The 24965-nt window shown below is 42.2% G+C and overlaps 1 protein-coding gene across 6 annotated transcripts in view; it reads left to right on the forward strand.

The window, feature by feature from the left end:
- The window catches only part of b3gat1a (beta-1,3-glucuronyltransferase 1 (glucuronosyltransferase P) a), a 69540-nt gene that overhangs the window by 40918 nt on the left and 3657 nt on the right, over positions 1-24965 (forward strand). For 2 of the 6 annotated variants that reach the window (XM_056766616.1, XM_056766614.1), the window contains exons 3-7: positions 14239-14372; positions 15476-15618; positions 18037-18707; positions 22148-22444; positions 24695-24798. In XM_056766616.1, coding sequence (XP_056622594.1) covers positions 15507-15618; positions 18037-18707; positions 22148-22444; positions 24695-24781 — 1167 coding nt within the window. In that variant the 5' untranslated portion in view covers positions 14239-14372; positions 15476-15506 and the 3' untranslated portion in view covers positions 24782-24798. The remainder of the gene's footprint in view (positions 1-14238; positions 14373-15475; positions 15619-18036; positions 18708-22147; positions 22445-24694; positions 24799-24965) is intronic. The other 4 variants (XM_056766618.1, XM_056766619.1, XM_056766615.1 and 1 more) reach the window with 4 other exon arrangements.

The following is a 24965-nucleotide window of genomic DNA, read 5'->3' on the forward strand; positions in this document are numbered from 1 at the left end:
TGCGGTATTACATTTCCTCGTTCAAGGACATAACCATGGGGTGGGAACGCATTGTATAACTCGAGCCGGGTGCGATGACAGAGCACGTCCTTTATTAACTGAAGCATGAATTATTTTTGATTTGTCACAGGCTGACGACACATCAGGCTATTTTAAATGTCACATTGAAATAAGGAAAAAACGCAGGCCCAGAAATGGTTTAAATGGGACAACTGAATGTTTCCTAGTTGTTTTCTGCAGAACGTCAGAAATCATACTGTGAGTAATACAGTGGCAGTTAAACTATTTTTAGTTCAAGCGTGCTGTACTTGCTTTTTATGGGATATAATGATGTGGAAATGAATGCATCGAGTTTGGGTCAAATGGATCTGCAGTCCCTGGTGAATGTAATGCTGGCGGGGCTCCATCTGAGACCGTCTTTCTTCTCTCGATCAACAGCACGGTACATATGCGGCAATGCAAATGTGCAAGAGTATAAAAGAGGGTTTTTACGACGCTTTTGGCAGGAGGCTTTACATTGAAAGGGCTATTCTGAAACCATATGCCGTATGAAGTCTTTAAAAACTCATCTCCATTTATTTCCATGCAGTCGGGTGCTCTCTGGATTCTCTTGAAGATAGTGATGTAATTCAGGCTTTTCCATTCACAAAAGATGCATATACATTATTCGGCTTTCCTCGGAATTGATTTCGAACATAATAATGTTATTTTATATAGTTGCTTGTGTAGGCCAGTTGGCAGTGGGTTTAAGAGAGTTAGTGCTAATGATTGTACACTTTAATTACCTGGATCATTGAGGAAGGCATCAGTGTAAATCACTGTGCTCCTGTGGTTTGCAGTGTGCAGTGGCACACCTACGGTTCAAAGCGTGTGACAGCAAGCAAAGGACAAAATAACTCACAACATCAGTCTGAGTAATTATGTAATTAAGAGAGCAACAGAATGATATTGATGCTTGCATAGAAAATTGCACAGGGCACTATTCTGTGTGTTACGGTATAAATTATTTTAATTGGTCTCGGGATTATGGGGCTTGATAATGACAAATAGGCAAATGTGATCCTAAACCTCTCGAACGTGGTAAATACCGGTTATAAGTGATCCTATAAGTTTTCCTGTAGTTTAAATGGTAGAGCATTGTGGTAGCAGCTCATCGATTTGATTCCAAGAGAACACACATATTGATAAAATGTTTCAATGCATTCAAAGTGGCTTTGGATAAAACTGAATGCATGAATGCATTAATGAAAATCTATAATTTAGCTTTGTTATTTACAGAAAAGTATCAAAGTGTAATTCTAAGAGGCTTTTGAATTGACATTCATGCATTAATTGGCTGATGCATAAGGCACACAAAAAAGGCATGCACTGGTTGAAATAGACCGTTGCAATCTAGATAGTTCACCACAAAATGACAATTCTTTCATCATTTACTCAGCATCATGTCATGTACAATCTGTATGACTCTGAGTCTTCTGCAGAACACAAAAGAAGATATTTTGAAGAATTTTGGTAACCAAACCACATTGGACCCCATTGACATCCACTGTATGGATTTCTCAAAATATCTTATTATTATACCATTATTCTTCAGTAGAAAGAGTCATGTGCACATATCAATTGACAAGATGGTGAATGTATACTGATAGAATTATAACTTTGGGCTAAACTATGCCTGTTTTTAGTATCTAAGAATTTCCTATGCAATGCTTTGCTACTAAAAATTATTTTTTGGTAGAATTGACTTAATAAAATCCTTGTAACAATTGACACAAACATTTTTTAAGTACAATTTGTAGCTACAGTATGATTCAAATATAAGGTCAGTTGTGGTCTAGTGGTTAGAGAGTTGGACTCGTAGCGCTGGTTCAATTCTCAGTGCCCCCAGGAAATGACTGAAGTGCCCTTGGGCAAGGCACCTTAACCCTGTTTGCTCAGCAGTAATAGCTGCCCACTGTAAGTGCAAGTATTATTCATCTCCTTATTTACATTTATGCATTTGGTAGATGCTTCCAAAGCGATTTACATTGCATTATACTATGCATTTGTTTCTGACTATGTTCAATCTCCTGGATTCGAAATCATGACCTTTGCATTTCACCTCAGTTCAGACTTCAGAATCATTTTTCAGTACGAGCACAGTAGTATGTCAGTTTACTATGTTTACAAACCTAAAATGTTATCAAGACAACTGCCCTAACTTAAGCTTAAAACACACTCCCCTCACTCTTTTTTAAACCTACACCAATTAGTCTCTATCCGAGAGCTAAAAAGCTTGGAATGAGAAACTTTTCAACCTCAGGTGATTTCCCTGTGGTTTAATTAGCAACAATAAAAATGTATAATCCAGAATTTCCTTTTCTGTTTATGCTATGAGTCAGAGCAGTCCCTTGAGTGAAGATTCCTGAAGATCTTGCTCATTAGAGGACCTGCTCTTTTTGCTTTCACCCAGTCTGATGAGCTTTGAGTTTGCAGCTGAAGATGCTGCGATCATTGAGCTAAAGATCACAGCCGGGTGGCTATTAACAGCATCCAGACAACAGTTCACTTCAGCAGCCTCTTGTTAAGAAAATGCAGAGGGTTGTGCTTTAATCACCATTGACCATGTGATGAATGAAATACTTCAAAGTTGTTTGTATATTAACGCGGTCAGACAGACGGCCCTCATCACTGTAGGGGGCATCCAGATCAGACTGCTGTGTTTCCTAATGTAAACTCTAGAGGGTTGAATTTTTTATGATATTTCAAGGGTAGGATGTCTGTATATCAGTATTATGGCTATTAACAGCATCAGGACCAGTGTTTGTAACATCAGCTTGGCTAAATGAAAAGCGGGTGTAACAAGATATTACTGTACATACTGTATTACTTGGAAAGTGGTAAATCAATGGTAAATTGATCACTATATTCCATACCATTATCTGCCGTTTTTACCAAGCCCAGTATATACAATCAATTTTCATACAGTCTAAAAATGCTGGGTTATTTTCAACCCAGCACAGGGTCAAAAGGTGACGAATTAGGCCGTTGGGTTAAATTAAGATAGAAAATTGACCCAACCATGGGTTAACTCAGCATTTTGGGGTAAGACATTCCGGCATAGGTTAATTTATGCTGTTGGTTTCTTTTCTTTTACGCAATTCTGGGTTGAAAAAACCCCAGCATTTTTTTAAATGTAGTTCCCTTTCTGTCGGTCTCTCGACGTTGTGTCGAGAACGACAGATGGGGTTCGCCCTTGAGAACCAATCAACTCTGACTACTATAGAAAAGGCCAATGAAATTTGGCGAATGCAATTTGCATGCCGGGCTCCGCCCCCGGAAATCCGGTATAAAAGGAGGCCGGCGTGCAGCATTCACTTACCTTTTTGTTCTTCAGAGCCATCGCTCATGAGTACAACTCAGGATTCAATCCTCTACAACTACACGCTGGTGCTACGACGTGTTACAGCGGATCGTCCCTTCCTGCAGCGACCTTCCCCTGGGCGTCTCGGCGGTTCCGGAGGTGTTAGAGATTTTTTCTAAAAGTCCTTTTCAGGACTGACTGAGCATTCTCCAGCGCGGCATGTCCCGCTGTTCTCTTGGGTGCGGCACCCTCATCGAGGAGGGGGATGGACACGATCGCTGCATTAGGTGTCTGGGCGTCCAGCACACTGAAGCAGCGTTCGTTGACACATCTGCCTGCACTGCGGGCAGATTGTCATTCAGAAGTTGCGGTCACGGGTGGCTGTCTTCCTACGGGAACCAGCCACCATTTCGTCTGCTACCCGGGCTGTGACATCTGTGGCTACGGCCCCGATGACCACCCACGTTAGCAGCGTTAGTGATACGGGGAACTCTGCGAACGTAAACCCGCCAGCCAAGTGCTCACGGGCCGATCGCACCCAGATTCGCTCTTCTGAACGTTCCCCAACCGGCGGTGGCATACCGTCCGGATCCTCACGCACACACTCGGAAACGATGTGTGACGTAGATGAGATGTCGCTCGCAGCATCGGAGGGAGACTGGCATCCGACTCTGCCGAATCCAAACTCCACCCCCAGCGGTCGAGTTCAGGAGGAAGCAGAAGTGATGTCATCCGTGCTAACCCGGGGATGCGTGGTTCCCGAGGTCGGTGCGCGGTGCAAACCGCGCCCACCCCGGGTGCCATGTTTTTCCCGGAGGTGCATGAGGAGCTGTGTAAAACTTGGAACGCTCCACTCACGGACCGTTCCAGTGAAACCAGCTCCGGCTCCCTTACTTCCCTCGATGGTGAGGCAGCCAAGGACTGCGTCGAGATCCCCCGGGTGGAACGTCCGCCTGCGGTGCACCTGTGCCGCGGACGGCTACCACCTGGGGGGGATCGACCACTCCTACCGTCCAAAGCACGTAAGACTTCGGCATCACTGGTGTCGAAAGCTTGCGATGTTGCGGGCCAGGCTGCCTCCTCTCTCTATGCCTTGGCCATCCTGCAGGTCCGCCAGGCCAGGGCGTTGAGAGGGCTCCACGAGGGTAAGGCCGACCCGGGTATAATGCAGGATCTCCGTGCCACCGCTGACAGCGCTCTACGGGCGACTAAGGCGGCGGCACGGGCCCTGGGTCGGACGATGTCCACGGTAGTGGTCCAGGAGAGACACCCCGGCTATACCTTGTGCAGAAGAGTGACAGCAAGGAAGTCCGCTTTCTTGATGCACTCATCTCGCAGGGTGGGTTGTTGGTAACACCGTCGAGGACTGCGCTCAGCAGTTTTTTGACGGCGAAGCAGACAGTGGCAATTAACCACATTTTTTTTTTTTTTCACGCCGCGACTCGGCCGCCTACAGGCCTCCGAGATCTCACGTGACGTCTGCTTCCCTGCAACCCAGGACCCTTTCGACATCGGCTCCGGTTCCTGTGCCCCCACAGGCGGCACCCCGGAAGCAGAGGTCGAGGGGGAAACCTCCACCCCGTCAGCAACCTCCTCGCGAGAAGGGACACTGACGGGAAGACCCCAGGGAGAACAACATCGGGCCCGAACCTTCACAGCCACGGCTCTGATCGGTCGGTACGGGACGACTCCTGCCTCGTCACCAAAGCCGGGCCCTTGTTAGGGCTTGGCGCCCACTTACTCACTGAGTTTTCTGTTCTCCCCGGGTTTACTTGCAGCCGATCGCACACTCCACTGGACTGTGCTCGGCGAACCGACCTCACACCCTGGCGAGGCGTGAGGTCGTACACATACGACAGCCGTCACCACTCTCAAACCGACAGTGCGTGCCGTTGTCCCGCCAGGCAGGTAAGCAGGCGGAGCAAAAACCTTCCCTCCGGGGACTCCCCGCGACATGGTTAGCTCCGCCAGCCGACGAACCACCCCCCGTGGGAATGATGAAGCAGACCGTCCCCTTGGTCACCCTGTCACAGTCCCTGGGAGCTCGAGAGCTGCCCACACTGTCTCGCTGGCTAATGAGGGCGGTCCGTCTTGGTTACTCGATCCAGTTCGCCAGAGACTCACCCAAGTTTCGGGGCATCATCTCTCCCTCTGTCAGAGGCAGGGACGCCTCCGTACTTCGGGTAGAGGTCACCACCCTTCTGGCAAAACAGGCATCGAGTTCGTCCCTCAAAACCAAGATGTTCAGTGGGTCACCACCCGCACTTCATCGTTCCCAAGAAAGACGGCGGGTTGCCCCCAAAGGCTGCGTACCCTGAACAGAGCACCTTCACAAGCTGCCATTCAGGGTGCTCACACAGAGGCGCGTCCTGACATCTATGAGGTGTCAGGATTGGTTCGTGGCAATCGACCTGAAGGACGCTTACTTTCATGTCTCGATCCTCCTCGACACCGGCCGTTCCCACGGTTCGCGTGCGAGAGGCGGGCATATCAGTACAGAGTCCTCCCTTTCGGTCTGTCCCTGACCGCCCTTTCTCCCTGAGAGGAGGAAGGCGAGCGGGTACTAAACTATCTCAGCGACTGGCCTATCTTGGCACACTCGCGAGATCTGTTATGTACACAAAGGGACCTGGTGGTCCGGCACCTAGGTCGATTGGGACTCCAGGTCAACCAAGAGAGGGGCAAGCTCTCCCCAGTGCAGAGCATCCTCTTTCTCGGTATAGAACTCAACTCTGTCACCATGTCGGCACACCTGTCCGCAGTTGTGCCCAACCAGTGTTGAACTGTCTGAAATGAACATTTTAGGCAGACAGCGGTCCCCCTGAAACAATTCAGAGGCTCCTGGGACACATGGCGTCCTCGCGGGCTAATACCCCTCGAGTTGATGCACATGACACCGCTCCAACACTGGTTTCAGAGTCGAGTTCCGAGGAGAGCGTGGCACACCGGCAGCAGGCGCATGGTGATGCCGCCCTGCTGCCGACGCACCATAACCCCTAGTCTTTATGACTTTTTCGACGGACTCAGGTCCCTCTGAGCAGGTTATGAGGCAGGTCGTGGTGACGACTGAAGTCTCCCTGCAGGGGTGCGGTGTAGTGTGCAACGGGCACGCAGGTGGGGTGTTGGACGAACCCCCGCCTGCGCTGGCATATCAATTGCCAAGAGTTGTGGGCTATGCTACTTGCACTGAGCAGGCTACGGCCTCTCGTGCGAGACATGCACGTGCTGTTCCGAGGACAGCACTATAGCTGTAGCGAATACAGATCGTCAGGGTGGCGTTCGCACACAGCAGCTAAACACAACTTGCTCGACGCCTCCTCCGGTGGAGTCAACAGGTGACTCGTTCCCTGCAGGCCACACACCCCGGGCAAACTGAACTAGACAGCCGACGTGCTTTCTCGCCAGTTTATGCCTCGTGGAGAGTGGCGACTCCACCCCCGTGCAGTCCAGCTCATTTGGAGGCTGTTCGGGTAGGCCCAGGTAAAACCTGTTCACCTCCCGTAACACCACCATTTGCCCGCTTGATAGTCCCTGCCCTCGGCACGGATATCCTTGCGCACAGCTGGCCGCGGGATGGGCGGAAGCACACCTTCCCCCCCCCAGGAGCCTTCTTGTACAGACTCTGTGCAAGGTCAGGGAGCAGGAGCACCAAGTGTTATTGGTTACACCACACCGGTCTAACCGCACTTGGCCTCAGAGCCGATGCTCTGGACAGCGACTCCCCCTGAACCATTCCCCTGACAGAGGACCTGCTCTCTCAGGGGAAGGACACGTTCTGGCATCCCAGATCAGACCTCTGGAACACCCATGTCTGGTCTCTAGACGGGACGAGAAGATCCTAAGATGGCTACTCCCCCTATACGGCTGAGACCATCACCCAGGCTAGGGCCCCATCTACTAGGCGGTTACACGCCTCTAGACGGTGCCTCTTCTCGTCCTGGTGTCTTTCTCAACGAGAAAGACCCACTGAGGTGCTTGATCAGGATTGTGTTCCCCTCCTCACGAGACTGGAGACTAACATCTCCCTTCCACACTGAAAGTGTATGTAGTCGCTATTGCCACTCATCACGACTCAGTCGGTGGAAAGTTTCTAGGGCAACACGACCTGGTCACCAGGTTCCTAAGCAGCGAGAGGGCGGAATCCGCCTCATCTCCGCTCCATACCCTCTTGGGACCCTAAGTGGTCCTGGGGAGCCTCAGGGCCCCCCAAAGAGCCCCTCGGAGGTTCCGATCTTCCTCATAGAGTAAGACGGCCCTCCTGACGGCGCTCACTTCCTTCAAGAGGGTAGGGGACCACCGAGCATCCTCCGTGTCCCTGGATTGCCTTAAACTCGGCCCTGGAAACTCTCACGTTATCTTGAGACCCAGGCCCGGATGCGTGCCCAAGAAGTTCCCACTACTCCCTCCGGGGCCAAGTGGTGAACTTGCAGGCGCTCCCCATAGGGGAGGAAGACCCAACCCGATTAGTGTTGTGTCCAGTACGTACTGGACCGCACGCAGAGCTCCGAAGCTCTGACCAGCTCCGTGTCTGTTGGAGGACAGCAGAAGGGGAAGGCTGTCTCCAAACAGAGGCTGGCGCACTGGGTCGTGGACGCCGTTACGACGGCATTCCGATCTCAGAATCTCCCATGCCCATTGGCAGTGAGGGCTCACTCCACACGGAGTTTAGCCACCTCCTGGACACTGGCAGAAGCGCCTCTCTAGCAGACATCTGTAGAGCTGCGGGTTGGGCTATGCCCAAACACCTTCGCAAGGGTTAACAACCTTCGCGTAAACCCGGTGTCAGCCCACGTCCTGCGTGGCGACATGTAGGACTGGCATCCGGGGGGGCGTATGCCTGCGAAAGCACCTTTCCACCCTCTAACAGGTTGGGTCAGTGTGCTATTTACCTTTTCTTCTTACCCGAACACATCGCTAAGAAACTGGTACCTCACCAGCCTCCCTTCTTACCCAGACACTGGTTAAGAATAGGCATTCCATCCATCACCAAACAAGCACCCCCTGGGGGCTGGCTGGGCAGAGCAGCCTTCCCCCTTAGGCCGGGATACCATGTGAGCTATCACAGATAGCTCTAACCGGACCTAGTGCTACCGGACGTCTGTAACACCCCCTCTGTGGGCTGTTCCGTCTGATGTATCCTCATGAGAATGGTTCCCACTCCTGGTAACCCATGAGCTTCCCCAGGTGGGCCTCCACCTCGCGGTTAACTACTCAGTCCGCACGTTCCATGCGTTCTCCTCCAAGGACGAGACCATACCTATATCCACCATATTCCTCCCCACGGGTAGGAGGTGGCCTCTGTAGCGCTTCTCTGATTAAGAGTCGCGCTTACCCGGTGTAAACTGATCTGGACGGCCTCTCGCCTATAGAGAGCTAAGGCCCCGTCCGTGAAAGTTACCGGTCAGGGCTGTACCCATCTTTCTCCAAGAAAGCTCTGGAACCCCCCGACCACCACACTGGAAGGTTACAGTCTCACGAAAGCTTCGAAATGACACGCCCAGGCTTGTTACCGTCGCTTCGCTAGAGATTGTGACGCGATACAGCGTTGTGGCGTTTTCCATAGGCAACCCCATCTGTCGTTCTCGACACAACGTCGAGAGACCGACAGAAAGGGAACGTCTTGGTTACGTATGTAACCTCAGTTCCCTGATGGAGGGAACGAGACGTTGTGTCCCTTATGCCACGAACACGTATCGTATTCTGCTGCAGTTTGAGAGGTCTCAGGCTCTTCAGAACAAAGGTAAGTGAATGCTGCACGCCGGCCTCCTTTTATACCGGATTTCCGGGGGCGGAGCCCGGCATGCAAATTGCATTCGCCAAATTTCATTGGCCTTTTCTATAGTAGTCAGAGTTGATTGGTTCTGAAGGGCGAACCCCATCTGTCGTTCTCGACACAACGTCTCGTTCCCTCCATCAGGGAACTGAGGTTACATACGTAACCAAGACGTTTTAAAGTAACTGTCAAATATGTAGCAAGAAACACGAGATGAACATTTCTGCTCGCTTTAGAAAACTATTGTGGTCCAAATTATTTACTCTAAAAATGATGGGTTATTTTCAACCCAACGTCAGGTCAGAAAGGTACACACCCAACAATTAAGCCTTTTTTTATTTGACCCTGCAACGGGTCAAAACAACCCTTACATTTTGGGTTGAAACAACCCAGCACAGGTTAATTTATAACCCAATGGTTGGGCTCAGTGCTTAATTTTAACAAGGGGGCGTGGCAGATTCGGCAAATTAGTGTGGTGGGGAGAAGTAACGGAATATGCAATCTCTAAGGAGTTTTCTATCTAACTATTTACATGTTTTGAAAATGCTTATAAAAAAGCCTAAATTGAAACGCACATGCGAAGATAATTTCAGAATTATCGAAGAAAGTCAACAGGGTTTTATCTTGAGTTTGCCTTAGTTCAAATGTGCGTAAAGGTTATGGAAACAGTTTATTGTCATCATGATGATGTTCTGAATATTTGTGCATGTAAACAAATCAAACACAGCCCTCAACATTTGTATAGAATTCAGTAGTTTAGTATAGGCTGTAACGTATTAAGCATATTAATACATATTAAGCGTTTAATCATCCGTTAACCGTGTTTCATCAGTTCTTCTGCATCTCTTCGTAGCATTTGTCTAAACACATAAATATCTCTCTCTAAATTGTCCATCCCGACAAGTTCCCTTCAATATATAATGTAAAACATGTGACGCGAATATGCAGAATATTTGATAATTTACAAATTAACGAAATGAGTGATGAGTCAGCGAATGTGCCACAGGCAATTAAAGCGTACACACCATATTCCAGCATTGCAAACTTGACAGCCTGTTCATTATTAAAATAAAATATTTATTGCCATCATAAATGCTTTTTTTAATAAAATATTTGCACGCAAGAGGTCAGCACAAATATTTCCTTTAGCACTTGAGGTGTGGGGTTGGGCAAATGGGGTGCCGGATTTTGATTTCTGAGGTGCCGAATCCGGGTTTGTCTGGCACACATTTAGCCCGGGGTTCATCCATTTTTGACCCAGTGTCGGTTTGAAAATAACCCAGCATTTTCAGAGTGAAGGTCTGGCAGATTTAGATGGGGTTTACTTTCTTTAGTCGAGAAAAAAATTAAATCTCTTAAAGAACAATAATTAAAACTCCGTTTTCATAGAGACCTGCTGGTGTATCTGTAATGGCTTAAACTTTAATGTAAGGTTGATTTATGTTGCAGCGAGATTTTATAAACATCTAACCAACCCGATTTCATTCTCTGCTATATCTGGGCTCAAGATTTATTTAGTGGCTGCCCTTTGCGATTACAATCAGCTCACTGAAAGTAAATGAAATAGTGAAAGGGGGGACAGGTATTGGTACTGGTCTCAATGCGACACGGCCATCTTGAGGCTATAAGCTTTGAATCTCTCGTCAGTGCTGAGCTGGTATGCTGAAGACAGGACTCTCACCATCAATCAGTTCTATCTCTGTGCAAATGGCCCAGGCCTACTTCACTTACCCTTACTGAAAAAACACTCCCCTCTAAATCAATGTGGGAATAGCATTTCTTCCATCTCCTTCTAGCTGATTAGGTTATTTAACAACACTGAGCGGAACACAGCGTAGAGCTGATGCATACAAATGAAGAGATGTAAATCTGTATACATAGAGCTGACTAAGGACACGGATAGAGCTGTTAACTATTTGTGAGACTTTTGATTCAATGTAAAAGCAGAGGTGTATAGAAGCTTTAGTCGTGTAGTATAGTGTATGGTATGTGTAGTGGTTGTATGGTAGGTGTATAGTATTTTACTCAAGAACATTTATCTCATAAATATCTCATTAATTTTATAATGTACATTATATATATGTATATTTATAGAATAGGATAGATGGATGGATGGATGATAGATAGATAGATCGATAGATAGATACTTAATACTTAAGTACAAAATTGCCATGTCATTTTCAAATGTACTTGAGTAAAAAATATGATATATGCCATGCTTTATAATGTATGGAAATAAAATATTTCCAAAGTTAAAAAACTAGCAAAAAGATACAGAACTTGATCCCTGAGAGTAAATAAAAAGTAAGTAAAAAGTACTTTACATCTCTGTATCACTTTTTTGGTCAATGTAGAAAACACACAGAGAGAATTGAAAATGTAACTCTAGTTAGAAAGATGGATGGATTGATACTTGGATAGATAGATTGGTAGATGGATACATACTGTAGATGGATATATGGATGGATAGTTAGTATAAAAACAGCAGCTTCACTATCTTTACTATCAAGATTACTTCTACTGTTCATGCTATGCTAAGATCAGGTAAATTGGCTCGGTATACACAGTATATATAAATACTGACCTGTATTGCCACCTCTCTTTGCAGTTTTTTAAAGTTATTTCCATGCTGCGTACAGAGCGGGGCCAGTGGTCAGGAAATGATTGAATAAATACAGTGGGCAGGAACAGAAATGAGCTGGTCAGGGCTTTAATACGTTCTGCTCTGTTCAGCGCTCTCGGGTCTGGGAGTGCATTCCAATCAGCTCATTCTGAAGAGATGAAGGAGAAATATGAGAAAAGATGCTTTATCAACGTCATCTTTCATTACTGAGATTACAAACCCCCAGGCCTCACAACTCAAAATCCTCTAAGTAGCAGACACTTCGCCAGATAAGAAGTATGAAGTTAGTGGGTGGTTGACCGAGGTGCGTGACCGCAGCACCTGTCAAAACGGAGCCGCTTTGGCAGCCATGTCTTCATGACAGGATGGTAGCTATCCACCTGCAGGCGTTCTCTTCACAGCTGGTTGAGTGTGGTTGACGCATCAGGTCTATCCTGTCAGAGATAGTGGTTGGTGATGCTGTGTGTGATTCAGCCTGTCATTTTGAAACTTCACCTATAGTGACTATAGTACAAATGCTGAAGAAGTGTCTAGCGTCTAGAAAGCCACTAGCTTGTTTCGAGCAGGCACTTACTTATGGACCACAATTATATGCAACATTTTTACAACTTTATTATTGATTTCTCGTTCCTGTCTGATCGATGAAGACAACAGATCCCATCATTCCACGCTCCTTCACAGCGTCACAAAGCCATGCCATTTTTGTTGTTTTGATTGTGCGCCGTCAAGCAGTTTTTATACAAACTGTAGCTTTAAGGCTTTGTTTTCCACACTCTCCGAAAATAGGTACAAAAGCTGTCTCTGGGACACGGTACTCCATAAAAAGGTATTAATATGTAACGTTCACCTTTGAGGTAGTATGCACTCTTTAGGTGTGCAGTACATTTTAAAATGGTACCGCCCCAGTGACAGCTTTTGTACCTTATGTGTAATAATGGAAAAGTTACGTTAACTAAACTGATGTTTATCAGTTCTTGTTCCTTCAGTCTGTTCCAGATCAAACAGTTTGTCTTGTATGTCTCTATTCAGTTTTTTTCTATGAGGGTCAGTCCTGTGTTTTAACCTTGAGTTACACATTCAGCATACACACAGTCTGTCAGTGCGATATCCTGGGAGCAGCATTATTTCAGTAAAACCAGCCTGTTATACCGCTTAAGGGTTCAGCACTGCATAGCCGTCTAAGAGATGTAGACTCAGACGGTTTCATATTGAATTCCTACGCTTGATAAATCTATCAAGACATAAGGTGGTCTGCAGGTAGGCGAGCTGGCTGATGTGCTGTTAGTACAATTTGTTATGGAATAATTGAGGATAAGCTGATTAAACTGATATTTCCTTACAGGTACGGGACACGGCTAAGTACAACTTAATACAACAAATCAATGATGCCCTTCTCTTTTTTTACGTTGACAGTTTTTAAAACATTACGTTTATACGTAATCAGGAATACTTCATTCTGATTGGTCAATTAAGGTATTGTGTGATTCATGGTATACTTTTATTATAATGATTGCTTAACTGTATATTTGACCATAGTTCCAGATCGCCAATGTCTTACACTGTGCTAGTTTCATGTCTGTTTTTTGACATAATAAAATAAATAAAAACATTATTTAATATCTATTTATTAATATATTATGGACATTTAATAATATGTATTTATTTTATTTACTAGCCTCAAAGATTCTACATTATCCCTTTCATATTCTACTACTCTTGATATGACTTTTATTTGATCACTTACATTAAAAAATCTACAAATGGCGGAGACATTTTATTTCGAAGAAGAAAACCAACCAAAATGTCCTTACTTAAAATGTTTTTGATGTCGACACACTGTCATTTTTTGAACTCCTAACCCTTCATTTCTATTTTATAAAACAAGGGGGAAAAAATCTACTTTCTCTCTCGCTTTCTCATTTCTCTTCAATATATCTGCCTCCAGAGATGCTAAAAATACACTGTCGCTACTGCAGTCAACCAGCATTTGTGCTACAGCCTACACACACAGACACAGGCCTGGTTTAAGGCAGCACGTCATCATACCCACCTATCTTGTGCGTGTCTGGATGGGTTTCAGCGATAATAGTTTCATAACGGAATTATTATTCTCTCAGGAAGAGGTTTGGCACAGAGGGCAGCTGACAGCTAATTCATCTGTTCTTGTATTGCAAATATTACCACTGAGATTAAGGGAGAGGGAGAGCAAATAAATGCTGCTCCAAATACAAAAAGATTCATTTATCAGCTCTGGATTGCTTAACCAGGTATTAATATTGTGATTTGGGGCCAAGAAACATTTGTCACTGTAACAGTTGGATAGAAGATGGGAGGAAGGACGACATAGCAACTGTCTCATCATCTGTACCTTCTGCTTGGCCTTATATTTCACAAAAACTGAAATTAAATGAGAGAATCTGTAGAGTCAATGATGTTCGGTAGAAATAGGAATGTAAACTGTTCGACTGAGTTTTTAAAAGTTATTTTTGTATGTTTTAGGTACGTTGGATACATCAGAGCATGAGGTGCTCTGGGAGCCGGCAGCGCGGTGGATGACCTCCAGCATGCGGCCGTCCCAGGTGGACCTTACGCTTGTGCCCATCCGCTGTTTCTGAGGAGATCCAGATCGTACTGTACACACATATACTTTATTACCCTTAACACACAAGAGAATGATTTTATTAGTGTGTTCTTGCCACATTGGCTAATTGAGTTTCTTGTTTTAACTTCAAAGATGGGAAAGAACTGTTTTCCAGTAGGGTTAATTCAATGAATAAACTTAATCCAAGATATGAAGAGTTTGGTTCCAAAATGAGATAAACATTTTTCATAAACTCTTTTTGGAACCAAACTCTTGATATGTTCTTTATGAACTAACTTGCTTCTCAAGTTAATGTATGTTGTTGTAGGAATGTTCAGCTGTTTTCCTGAAAAATAAAGCAAAATGGATTAGGAAGAAATTAACATTTGTTAACATACTGTAGAGCTTTATTTTTAGATAGCACAACTAAGATAATTTCCTATGAATACTTAAAGATGCTTTCTTAATGCTTTGATGTGATTATATTTTGAAGACGTTCATATCTAAAACGCATTAGAAATAGCACACAGCTTGGTTAGATAAAACGTACAATTAGGTTGTGTCAGCTGAGATCTTAAATGGATGTTTTAGTGGATTATTTTACTTAGCATATATGTGACCCTGGATCACAAAACCAGTCTTAAATTGCATGGGAACATTTTTAGTAAAAGACAAAAATACATTGTATATGGGTCACAATTATCTTCAAAAAAATTATTAGGATATTAATTAAAGATTATGTTACATGAAGACATTTTGTAAATTTTCCACCTTAAATATATAAAAACTTTATTTTTGTGAGTGGATGGTCTGCCACAGTGCCCCTGATTCACAACTTCACAGGCAATTTTCTCAAGATTTAGATTTATTTGCAGATTCCTGAGTTTTAAACGGTTGTATCTCAGCCAGATATTGTCCTTTTCTAACAACTCATACATCAGTAGAAGGTTTATTTATTCATCTTTCAGATTATGTTAAAATATCAATTTCGAAAAATTGAACCATTAGACTGGTTGTGTTGTCCAGGGTCACATATCGAGCTGAATTGTAATACAATTAATGCCGGTCTTTTTAATTCGATTTTATGATAGAAGTGACAGGAGGTAAACATATCATCTCATTTACACGCTCTCTCTTTTCATTTCACGCTCTCAGGTAATGACCAGGCATAGAACCAGCCCTGGAGATGCCGAAGAGAAGAGATATTCTTGCCATCGTGTTGATTGTGTTACCGTGGACCCTTCTCATCACTGTGTGGCACCAAAGTGCGATTGCCCCCCTGCTGGCCATCCGAAAGGGTACTGACGTCTGCTTTATATACACTGATATGAACTTCTGTTGAAGATTACTTGAGCTAAAAAACTGTGACAACTGTCTGCACGAACCCAACATGACTTTCTGATCTATTAGATTTGTTAATTTGATAGTTGTATGAATTTGGTCTCATCTCAAGGACATTTGCATTTTGTTCCTGTAAAAATGATCTTTTAAACAGTGTTAAAGAGGTGGTGCTTAACAAGATTAATGTTCCTGCCACTCGAATACAAATTTGTTTTCGCGCTAACCAGCCTTAAAAACCATGAGCTTCATATTCGTCTCTCGGCTCATTCATTTCATGTGACCTAATTTAAAAAGTCACTATACATAAGATCAAACCAAATTCCACTTTCTTCCACTTCAGACAGTTTCTGAGTGCATGAGCCTCCTTTTCAAGAATCCAAATGAAATTATCCGGTCGCTTTGAGAGCTTCTCATTTATTCAGCAGATAAATTGTGAAAGTATTTCGCAATAAAACCACCCTCTGTGGTGCGTTTTTGGTGGCTCTGAGTCAAAATTGCCAGTTATCACGTCTGCAGTTTATTTTAGCGTCCCCATTGAAACTCTTATGTAAGTGGATGATTCATATAGATGACAAGCTGAACACAAACGGTTCTTAAGGGGCTTATGGTGCAAAGCTGGCAATCTATACCCTTCACAACCATCCACTAGTCACTAATGACCTACACGAACATATTACGCTACACATTTGACCATTTTAAAGGGGTCATATGGCCCAAAAACAAGTGTCGGGACAAAAAATGCATTTTATCTATGTCTATGTCAGTTCGTGGTATGATTTGACTAAGACTGCCCAAATGTATACACAAGTAAGGTGGGCGTACCAGTCTGTAAAATTGGTTTGGAACCGGATGTTCCAAATATGGTGATAGGTGTCACATTTCCATCACACGCTTGCATTATTCGACCAATCACTACGCACTGGTTAAGCTTTTCAGAGCGATGAGCTTTGTAAAATATCTGCGCGTTACAGAGAGGCTGGGCAAAGAGGAGATACAAACATGCACGGTATGTTGAAGCTACAGGGTTTTTGAACCATAAGTCGTCTAAGCACATTATATTATATCTAAACAAACGATAATATTCGTTTTAGCCTTGTCATATGACCCCTGTAATATCATTGGCTATTGGAGAAATGTATTCATAAAACTTTATTATGAAATGATCATCTTGGGTCTGTGTGATGCCTTGGAGGCAGGGAACATCTGGACTGTTAACGGAGAGCGCTAATCTACACGGTGCTAAAATGACTAGAGAGAAAGCATGGCACTAATTGAACGTGATAAAGATCTGATGTGTGAGGTGCCACCATCATTTCTAACCTTAATAAGATTTCAGCGTGATCATGCTGAAGCTGCCCGCTCCATCATTTTTGGTAGAAGATATTTGGTAGCTCTGTGTGATCATTCCCAGCAAAAGCCTTCGACTATGCACATTTCGTTAGTCTTTTCAAAAATGATGTCAATTACTCAGCCACATGTTGTTTTAAACCCACATAATTGATCTTCGTTTTAGTAGAATATGATGAAAAACTGGCTGCTCTTTTCAAATAATTGCTAGAAATTAGGGATCTCGATATTTACTGTTTCTCAGGGAATGGCTGTACTTTTTAAATGATTAAGTGTCATGTTGACAAAGTTGACAAGCACTTTCTAATACTTTTTATTTGTTAGATATCTGCAAACCCCATTGACCAACAGAAAGGGTGACTAATAATAAGTTACAAAATATGGAGATGCGAGGTTTAAGAAGGACAGCAGTGATATTCAAGTTTTCTAAAAGCTTTACATTATCTTTGTGTGAGGATCAGACTGAACCCAGCTACCAAAAATATGTTTCAAGAATGTTTTTTTGACGTTCTTATTATGTTTTACGTTATTTTTGAGGATTTCTAAACGTTCCAATAACATTCTAACATATTTATGACGTTAAGCAATGACATGTAATGTTGATAAAATGTTCTTTTAGTGTTACTGCCAGGAAACATTTTGATAACCTTTAGACGACTTTTAGGGAACGTCGGCAAATTTTTCAGACAGTTCTTTGTCAGCTGGAAATTAAGTCTTTTTTCAGCTGTATTCTTTCCTGCTGAAATGGGCTGCAAAAATATAACATCAACACCAAATTGTTTTGGTTCCAAACATTATTCACGTCAATATGTTTTTATGTCAATATACTTTACACATTATCCAATACTTTTGTATTCTATTGTAAAAAAAATTCATATGGTTTGTGAACAGGGTTCAGTAAATTATTCATTTTGCATAAGAAACTAGATCATAGACAAGTCAACTTGTTCATTGTGGGTTTAAATCACTGCCACCCCTTTGGAGTAACAATATTATTATCTCATGGTTCCTGCTCTCACCCCCTCCAGTCTGTCACCATCTAGTAAAAGAGATCTTAATCATACCAGAGCGACTAACCATCCACCGACAGCGGCTAGCAGGTACTCCTCTAAGGTTTGTGGCATGCGTCAATCATAAAGAGAGCAACCTTGTGTGTGCTAATGCCTTAATTCTCTTTCTGTGTCCCCTAGATGATGGGACGGAGGCCAGACACGAGGCAGGTCCGGCCACAGACTCGAAGGAATACTGCTCACAAGACAAAGACATAGTTGAGGTGGTCCGTACGGAATATGTGTACACAAGACCCCCACCCTGGTCAGACGTATTGCCCACCATCCACGTCATTACCCCGACATACAGCCGCCCGGTGCAGAAGGCAGAGCTAACGCGACTGGCAAACACTTTCCTCCACGTGCCCAACCTACACTGGATCCTAGTAGAGGACTCTCAAAGGAGAACCCCTTTAGTCACGAGGTTGCTGAGAGAGACAGGACTTAACTACACGCACCTCAACGTGGAGACCCCGAGGAACTATAAGCTCAGGGGGGACACGAGAGATCCCAGGATTCCTCGAGGAACCATGCAGAGGAACCTGGCTTTGAGATGGCTCCGGGAGACATTCAATTCCAACAGCAGCCAGGCGGGAATCGTCTACTTTGCGGATGATGATAATACGTACAGTTTGGAGCTCTTTGAGGAGGTAAGACAAGATGGGCGTAACAGTCATCTACATGTGAAAGGATTCATCCATCGTGTATTGTAACACGTCAATTAATAGTTCTTGTTAAGTGACTGCACTTTTCATGGAGTCTGACTACTCGCATTGATTCAATAATAATCTTTGTGCTAAGTGGTTCATCTGACTGATCTGTTTGTATTACATTTTCATCAGTCACCTACTGGTACTAGAAATATCCATTTTTTTTTATTTCACGATCATTATATGGACATTTCCAAATTGACTTAACTTTCAATGCATTTCTATACCGTGCTGAAGGTCGCTGTAAATGCCTGTCAGTGTCTTCAATTGTCTCGTCCCCATCACCGTCTTTATAGCATATTACCTCAATAATAAACATTGATGGTGGTGAAAAAGAGTAACAGGGAAATACTTCTGAAGCGCTGACAACAGACTATAATCAGGCTTTGAACAAAAGTTGGCACTTCTGTTGATGCATCTAGCTAAAATCAACGCTTTCAACAACGTTCTCCAAATGGATCCTTGCGCTCCACTGATTTCGCATTATCTATTATATATCGAATCTTAAGTAAATACATTATGGTTTATTATTTATGAATTATTTAAACTGGTTCTCTAGGCTCTCGTGTAGTTTTTAACAATAAAAAGTCATAGTTATGTTATGCATGGCCTCAAATCAGGACTAACAAAAAAGTCAATGCACACGAGCAGGGGCAGAATACCTTTTAACATCTGGAATATTGTAATAGTTTGTGAATTATGCAGTTGACCTTGTTTAAAACAAAAGCCCCACTCAGCTTGTATTATTTATTAAGCTTGCATTAAAAATGCTTATGCAGGCACTTTGAATGACAAGCTTATTTACAAATGCCGTCTATTTTTATCCCCTCTTCTCAGGGCTTTCAATTATTCATTTCTTACTTAACGTGACTAATATTTTTGATGTAAAGGTCTTTCATGAAGTGAATTTCATTTGTCTATCCATTTACTACTTATGCTTTTAAAACAGACATTTATGAATAGCATTTGTAGACAAGGGATAGATCACCCAAAATGAATGTTCTTTCATCATTTACTCGCCCTTATGTCGTTCCAAACCCGTAAGATATTTTGAAGAACGTTGGTAATCAAACAAAATTTTTACCTCCACTATCTGGACACAGAACCACTGACACATTTCTCAAAATAATCTTCTTTTGTGTACCACAGAAGAAAGAATCATATGCATATTTGGAATTTTGAGGGTGAATTTTTAGGGAACTAGCGCTTTAATATCACCTTTTTGCATACAATAATTCATTTGTTTAGTGGGTTTTATTGATTTTTCTAACAATGGCTTAGTACTATTAGGAGGTTTATATCACACAGACGTTCCGCACATGAAGTACGCTTTGGACTTAAGTGCTGAGCTCAGAGCTAAAGGAACACAGGGTCCTCTCCCTTTTGGGGCTTCTCTGACTTGACAATCATTTCAACATCTCCTGTGCTGAAAAATGAGTCATCTATAGGTCTTGTTTTTCTTCTTTATCTCTGTTGCTACAGGTTGAACTCAGAGCTCATGTACCTCAAACGAAAGGCAAAAGGCAGAAAAGAGTCGTTCATTACACTAAACTAGGCCAGTCGGCTTTGTCAGCCCTTTCCCTCGACAGCTACTTTACAAAAGATTAATTTCCTCCTGAGTCTACAATGGGAATGCATCCTTTTTAAGAGTTATGTTTTCTTATTCCAGCTGTTTTGGTTTTCGGCAACAGGTCGAGAAAACTCCCCCGTTCTTCTTTAATGAAAAACGCCCGGGGTGCAATATAATGTTAGTTGTGTTGGAAGTAATGGAATGGAGGGTGACATTTTAGCCAGGATTTTTTTACTTAATTCCTGATATAGGGGTCACAGTCAATTACTAGAGTTAGATTTGAATCGGAGCGGACAGCCTATACTGTTACAGTCAGCAAAACCATCCTGTACGTGTATCTGATGCTCACAAATGAGAAAAAGGAACACTGTGCCTCTCCGTCCTTTTGTAGATCTTGGTATAAGCCTTCCCGGACAAGGAAGGTAATGCATTATGGGTATAAAGACAACTGCTTCCCTGGTCTGCTCTTGCCTTCACTACTCATTAGGCTTACCGTTCCTCTCCTTTTATGATGTGGACCACTTGCACTGTGCGGCACACAAAGCATTTTAGACGCAGGAGGGTAGGGAGCGTTTGAAGCATGAAGATTAAAGGAGCATGTGTCTGTCTCTCTCTCTCTCACATGTTTTCTGTCTTTAACTGTCTGTTTTCGGGTCTCTGATCACCTCAGGTTCTGATGTTGAAGTCTATTTCTTTGTGTCTGAGTTACCGTTCATACTGTACAGGAGCAGAAGTACAGAAGTGTATGATCAGTTTTGTGTCGGTTTGTCTCAGCGAGAGATAGAACAGAATCAAAGCAGGTCAAACTGCCCTCGCCAGGATGAGTCTTGAAGCATTATTGGTTGGGGTATAAGGGACGAAGGGGCGCCGGGTGTCAAATGCTGTTGTGATTTTCTTTTCTCAAAAACACTGAATTGAAACCCACTGGATTTTCCTTTTAATTATTGAATTATTTTTAAATGTTTGTTTTATATAGCTAAGATTTATGCAGATATTAAGACTGATAAAGTGATAGTTCACCAAAAATGAAAATTCTGTCATCATTTACTCACTCTTACTTACTCTTGTCTGTTTCAAACCTGTATGACTTTCTTTCTTCTGAAGAACACAAAACAAGAAATTATGAAAAATGTTGTTTATTGGCCCCATTGATTTTGTGTCCGCACAATAGAAGTAAATGGGTGCCACTGTTGTTCGGTTACCAACCTTCTTCAAAATATATTTTCTGTTATTTTTTTGCGGGAGAAAGAAAGTGAGTTGAATTTGAAATGACAAGAGGGTGAGTAAACTATTGAATTTTTGGGTGAATTATCTCTTTATTTTATTATAGTTTTATATATGTATTTTTTTAGATTTTGTCATTTTTTAAATAATTTATATTAGGTTTTATTTTCGTTTCATAGTACGTTTTTGTATCATATTTAGGATTTGTTTTATGTGCTTCTTTAAAAAGAATGTTATTTAAGTTCATTTTATTTCTGATTTAGTTTAGTTTTTATTTATTTTCAGTTAATAACTTTTGTTTATTTAAGTTTTCTGCTATATTGCACCATTTTTCATTTTCATTTAGTATAAGCTTTTCAAATAATATTGATGCTGATATATGATTTGATTTCAATTAACAAAAGTATTGTAATAGTATCAGTTTAAGTAAACAGTTCAACCAACACATTATAATACTCCATTATTATGAAAAGAAAAATTAACCCTCACATATTTTAAAACGTACTATTGTCCTACGCTGCTTAACAACAAACAACATTTATGATAAATATAAAAACTTCTTTCTCTCTGTCTTTTATTTCTCTAGATGCGCTCGACCCGTAAGGTATCAGTCTGGCCTGTAGCCTTTGTTGGAGGTTTACGGTACGAGTCTCCAAAGGTCAATGCAGCAGGGAAAGTCTACGGCTGGAAAACGGTCTTTGACCCTCACCGACCCTTTGCCATTGACATGGCAGGTTTTGCCATCAACCTGCGACTCATTCTCTTTAAGCCTCAGGCCTACTTCAAGTTGAGGGGGGTGAAGGGGGGCTACCAGGAGAGCAGCTTGCTCAGAGAGCTGGTCACTCTCAATGACCTGGAACCAAAAGCTGCCAACTGCACTAAGGTGAGGAAACATCACAACATAACACAAACACAAATATGTCCCATTCAATGTTATGTTAAAAGTATGATTAAATGATAATAATAATAAAATGATGAAAGCGGTTATATATTATAATATTCTGCTATTACACACTCTCATGTTGCTCTTAAACCCATGGTGCTATTTTTACTGTAGAACACGAAAGGACAATTTTGAAAAGTCTTCACTGCTATAATGACTGTTCATGTCTCCTAATCTCCACAAAGCAGTAACAAGAATCATAAAAGCACCTTTAAAAATAATCCATATAATTTGTGCACTTGCCAAGCTAACAGGGAATGTTATTATAAGTTTCTCTTAAACGTTCTGTAAAAGTTCTCTGAAATATTTTTTGTAAAAAGTGCTAAAATAGCTTTTTAGCAACATTGTCATTGCTAAACATTCTAAAACAAAACCAAAAGCTGCTATTAAAAGGTTATTCTTGAATTGTTAGTGCAATATTTAAAAAATAGCACTGTAAGAAAAATGGAGGTGTGAAAATAAATAAATACGTCGAAACGATGAAGTGGGCTTTTATTTTTTTTATTGAGCAGAAGAAAATAACAGCATACAGGTTTGGAACGATGTAAGGGTGAATAAGCAATGACAGGATCGTAATATTTGTGTGAATTTGTAAATGTGCATGCAGCAGTAAATCCCATTGTACCAATAAAAATCAACTGAATCGTTCTTTGTGCATTTGACTAAAAACTGAAACTCTGGGACATTTTGTTGCCTCTTAATCATGGGTGCGTGAGCGTATATGCCCATAATAAAAAATACATTTAATGTAGAAGGGAGCTGACTAACAGATGTTTTAATTGATGTTATTGAGCTCAGGGATATTTACCGGGAATGAGACTTAATAAGCATTTATCCGTTGAGAGGCAGTTGAACCACAACCAATTCTTTGCTGTATTTTTACATAAGCTCTGTTATCCTGCATTCATGCTGACTGTAAACTAGAGCTCTCTGAAAACTCATTTAAACCCAAAGAAAGAAACAAGTGCAAAAGCAACAGAGATGTTATTGAAATAAAGGTACACAGGCATCATAAAGTTACTGGAAAAGATGCAATTCTGTATTATTCCATGAATTAAGGTATACCAGTTTAACTCAACACACACACACACAGGAACAGAAATGTACCGTTATTCCAAGTGGGGCTGTTAGCCCGCCAGCCAAAGTGGAAGAGGGGCTTCTAGGTCGTCTCAACACAATCATACATCATTTATGAGTTGCAATGATCAGGAGGATGGTGGTTTCTAAAAGACGGCAACATGGGGATTGGATGAAAAAATATGTTATGGACACTGTTTGTTATTCTGGACATTTTTAGAATATCCAAGAGGGTAATGAGGCATATTATTTGTTTTTAAGGATTGGTACATGTTTATGACATAAATTAGGGGGGAGATTAAAATACAATGTACACTTGCTCTTGATCGCACTGCATACTGAGAGGAGCATGCACGCATGAGGCAAACGCTGTGTGATAGCTACAACTGATGCATATTTCAGCACTTCTGATTTTTACCCAGAGAGATGTTCTCATGTGGAGATGATCTACACTCCATGAGGAGCACCATGCTAAATTTGGAAATAAATTGTGGATGACACACTGCTGCTGAGAAGCAACTTATCGAGTGTGTGTGTGTGTGTGTGTGTGTGTGTGTGTGTATATGTGTGCGCGCTACTACAATATGTACTATAGATCTGGGACAATAGCACACTATAGAACCAGAGTAGTATTTTTTTAGATTTCTTCTAGTTCTATCAATATTTTAAATTATCTTTTATTCATATTTTCATATGAATTTCGTAGCGTTTATTTATTTTTGTTGCATAATTTGCTTTTGTCATATTTTATTTATTGTTTATTTTTTATATTGCTTGTCAGTTTAATGTGTTTCATTTATTTAACTTTAACGTTAGTTTTAGATTTTGTTTCAGTTAATTTTCAGTTAAAAATGAAGTGTATATTATGCCTCCTCTTACACTTATTTCAGTTTAGGGCAAAGGCAACATTTAAAGATTTTAAAAGAATACTTTTAATAAAAAAATAATAATAATTGACAGAAATGTTTTAATAGTTTATTAGTTTATAGTAAACTATAATAACCTTGGTTAAAAACCATTTGAAATCTAAAATAATCACGGAAAAAAATTGTAATGAAAACCAAACAAAGAAGACATATGTTCACATAAGTAACCCAAATTTCCTTATTCCAGATTCTTGTGTGGCACACCCGGACGGAGAAACCTGTTCTGGTGAATGAAGGAAAGAAAGGCTTCACAGACCCTAACGTGGAGATCTGACATCTGCTTCGACAACGGTAATGAAAAAAGCAATCTGTTCAGACTTAATCATCTCAGTGTCAACAAGAGAACATGGGTTCATTGAAGGACATGAGGCCATGTGTTTAAATCACATCTGTCCCTGCCTAACTCTGTCTAACAAAACTCTGTACAGATGCGTCACTGAATAATTCTCTTTGTGTTT

Source organism: Triplophysa dalaica, chromosome 14 (genome assembly GCF_015846415.1).
Source record: "Triplophysa dalaica isolate WHDGS20190420 chromosome 14, ASM1584641v1, whole genome shotgun sequence".
Taxonomy (NCBI): Eukaryota; Metazoa; Chordata; class Actinopteri; order Cypriniformes; family Nemacheilidae; genus Triplophysa; species Triplophysa dalaica.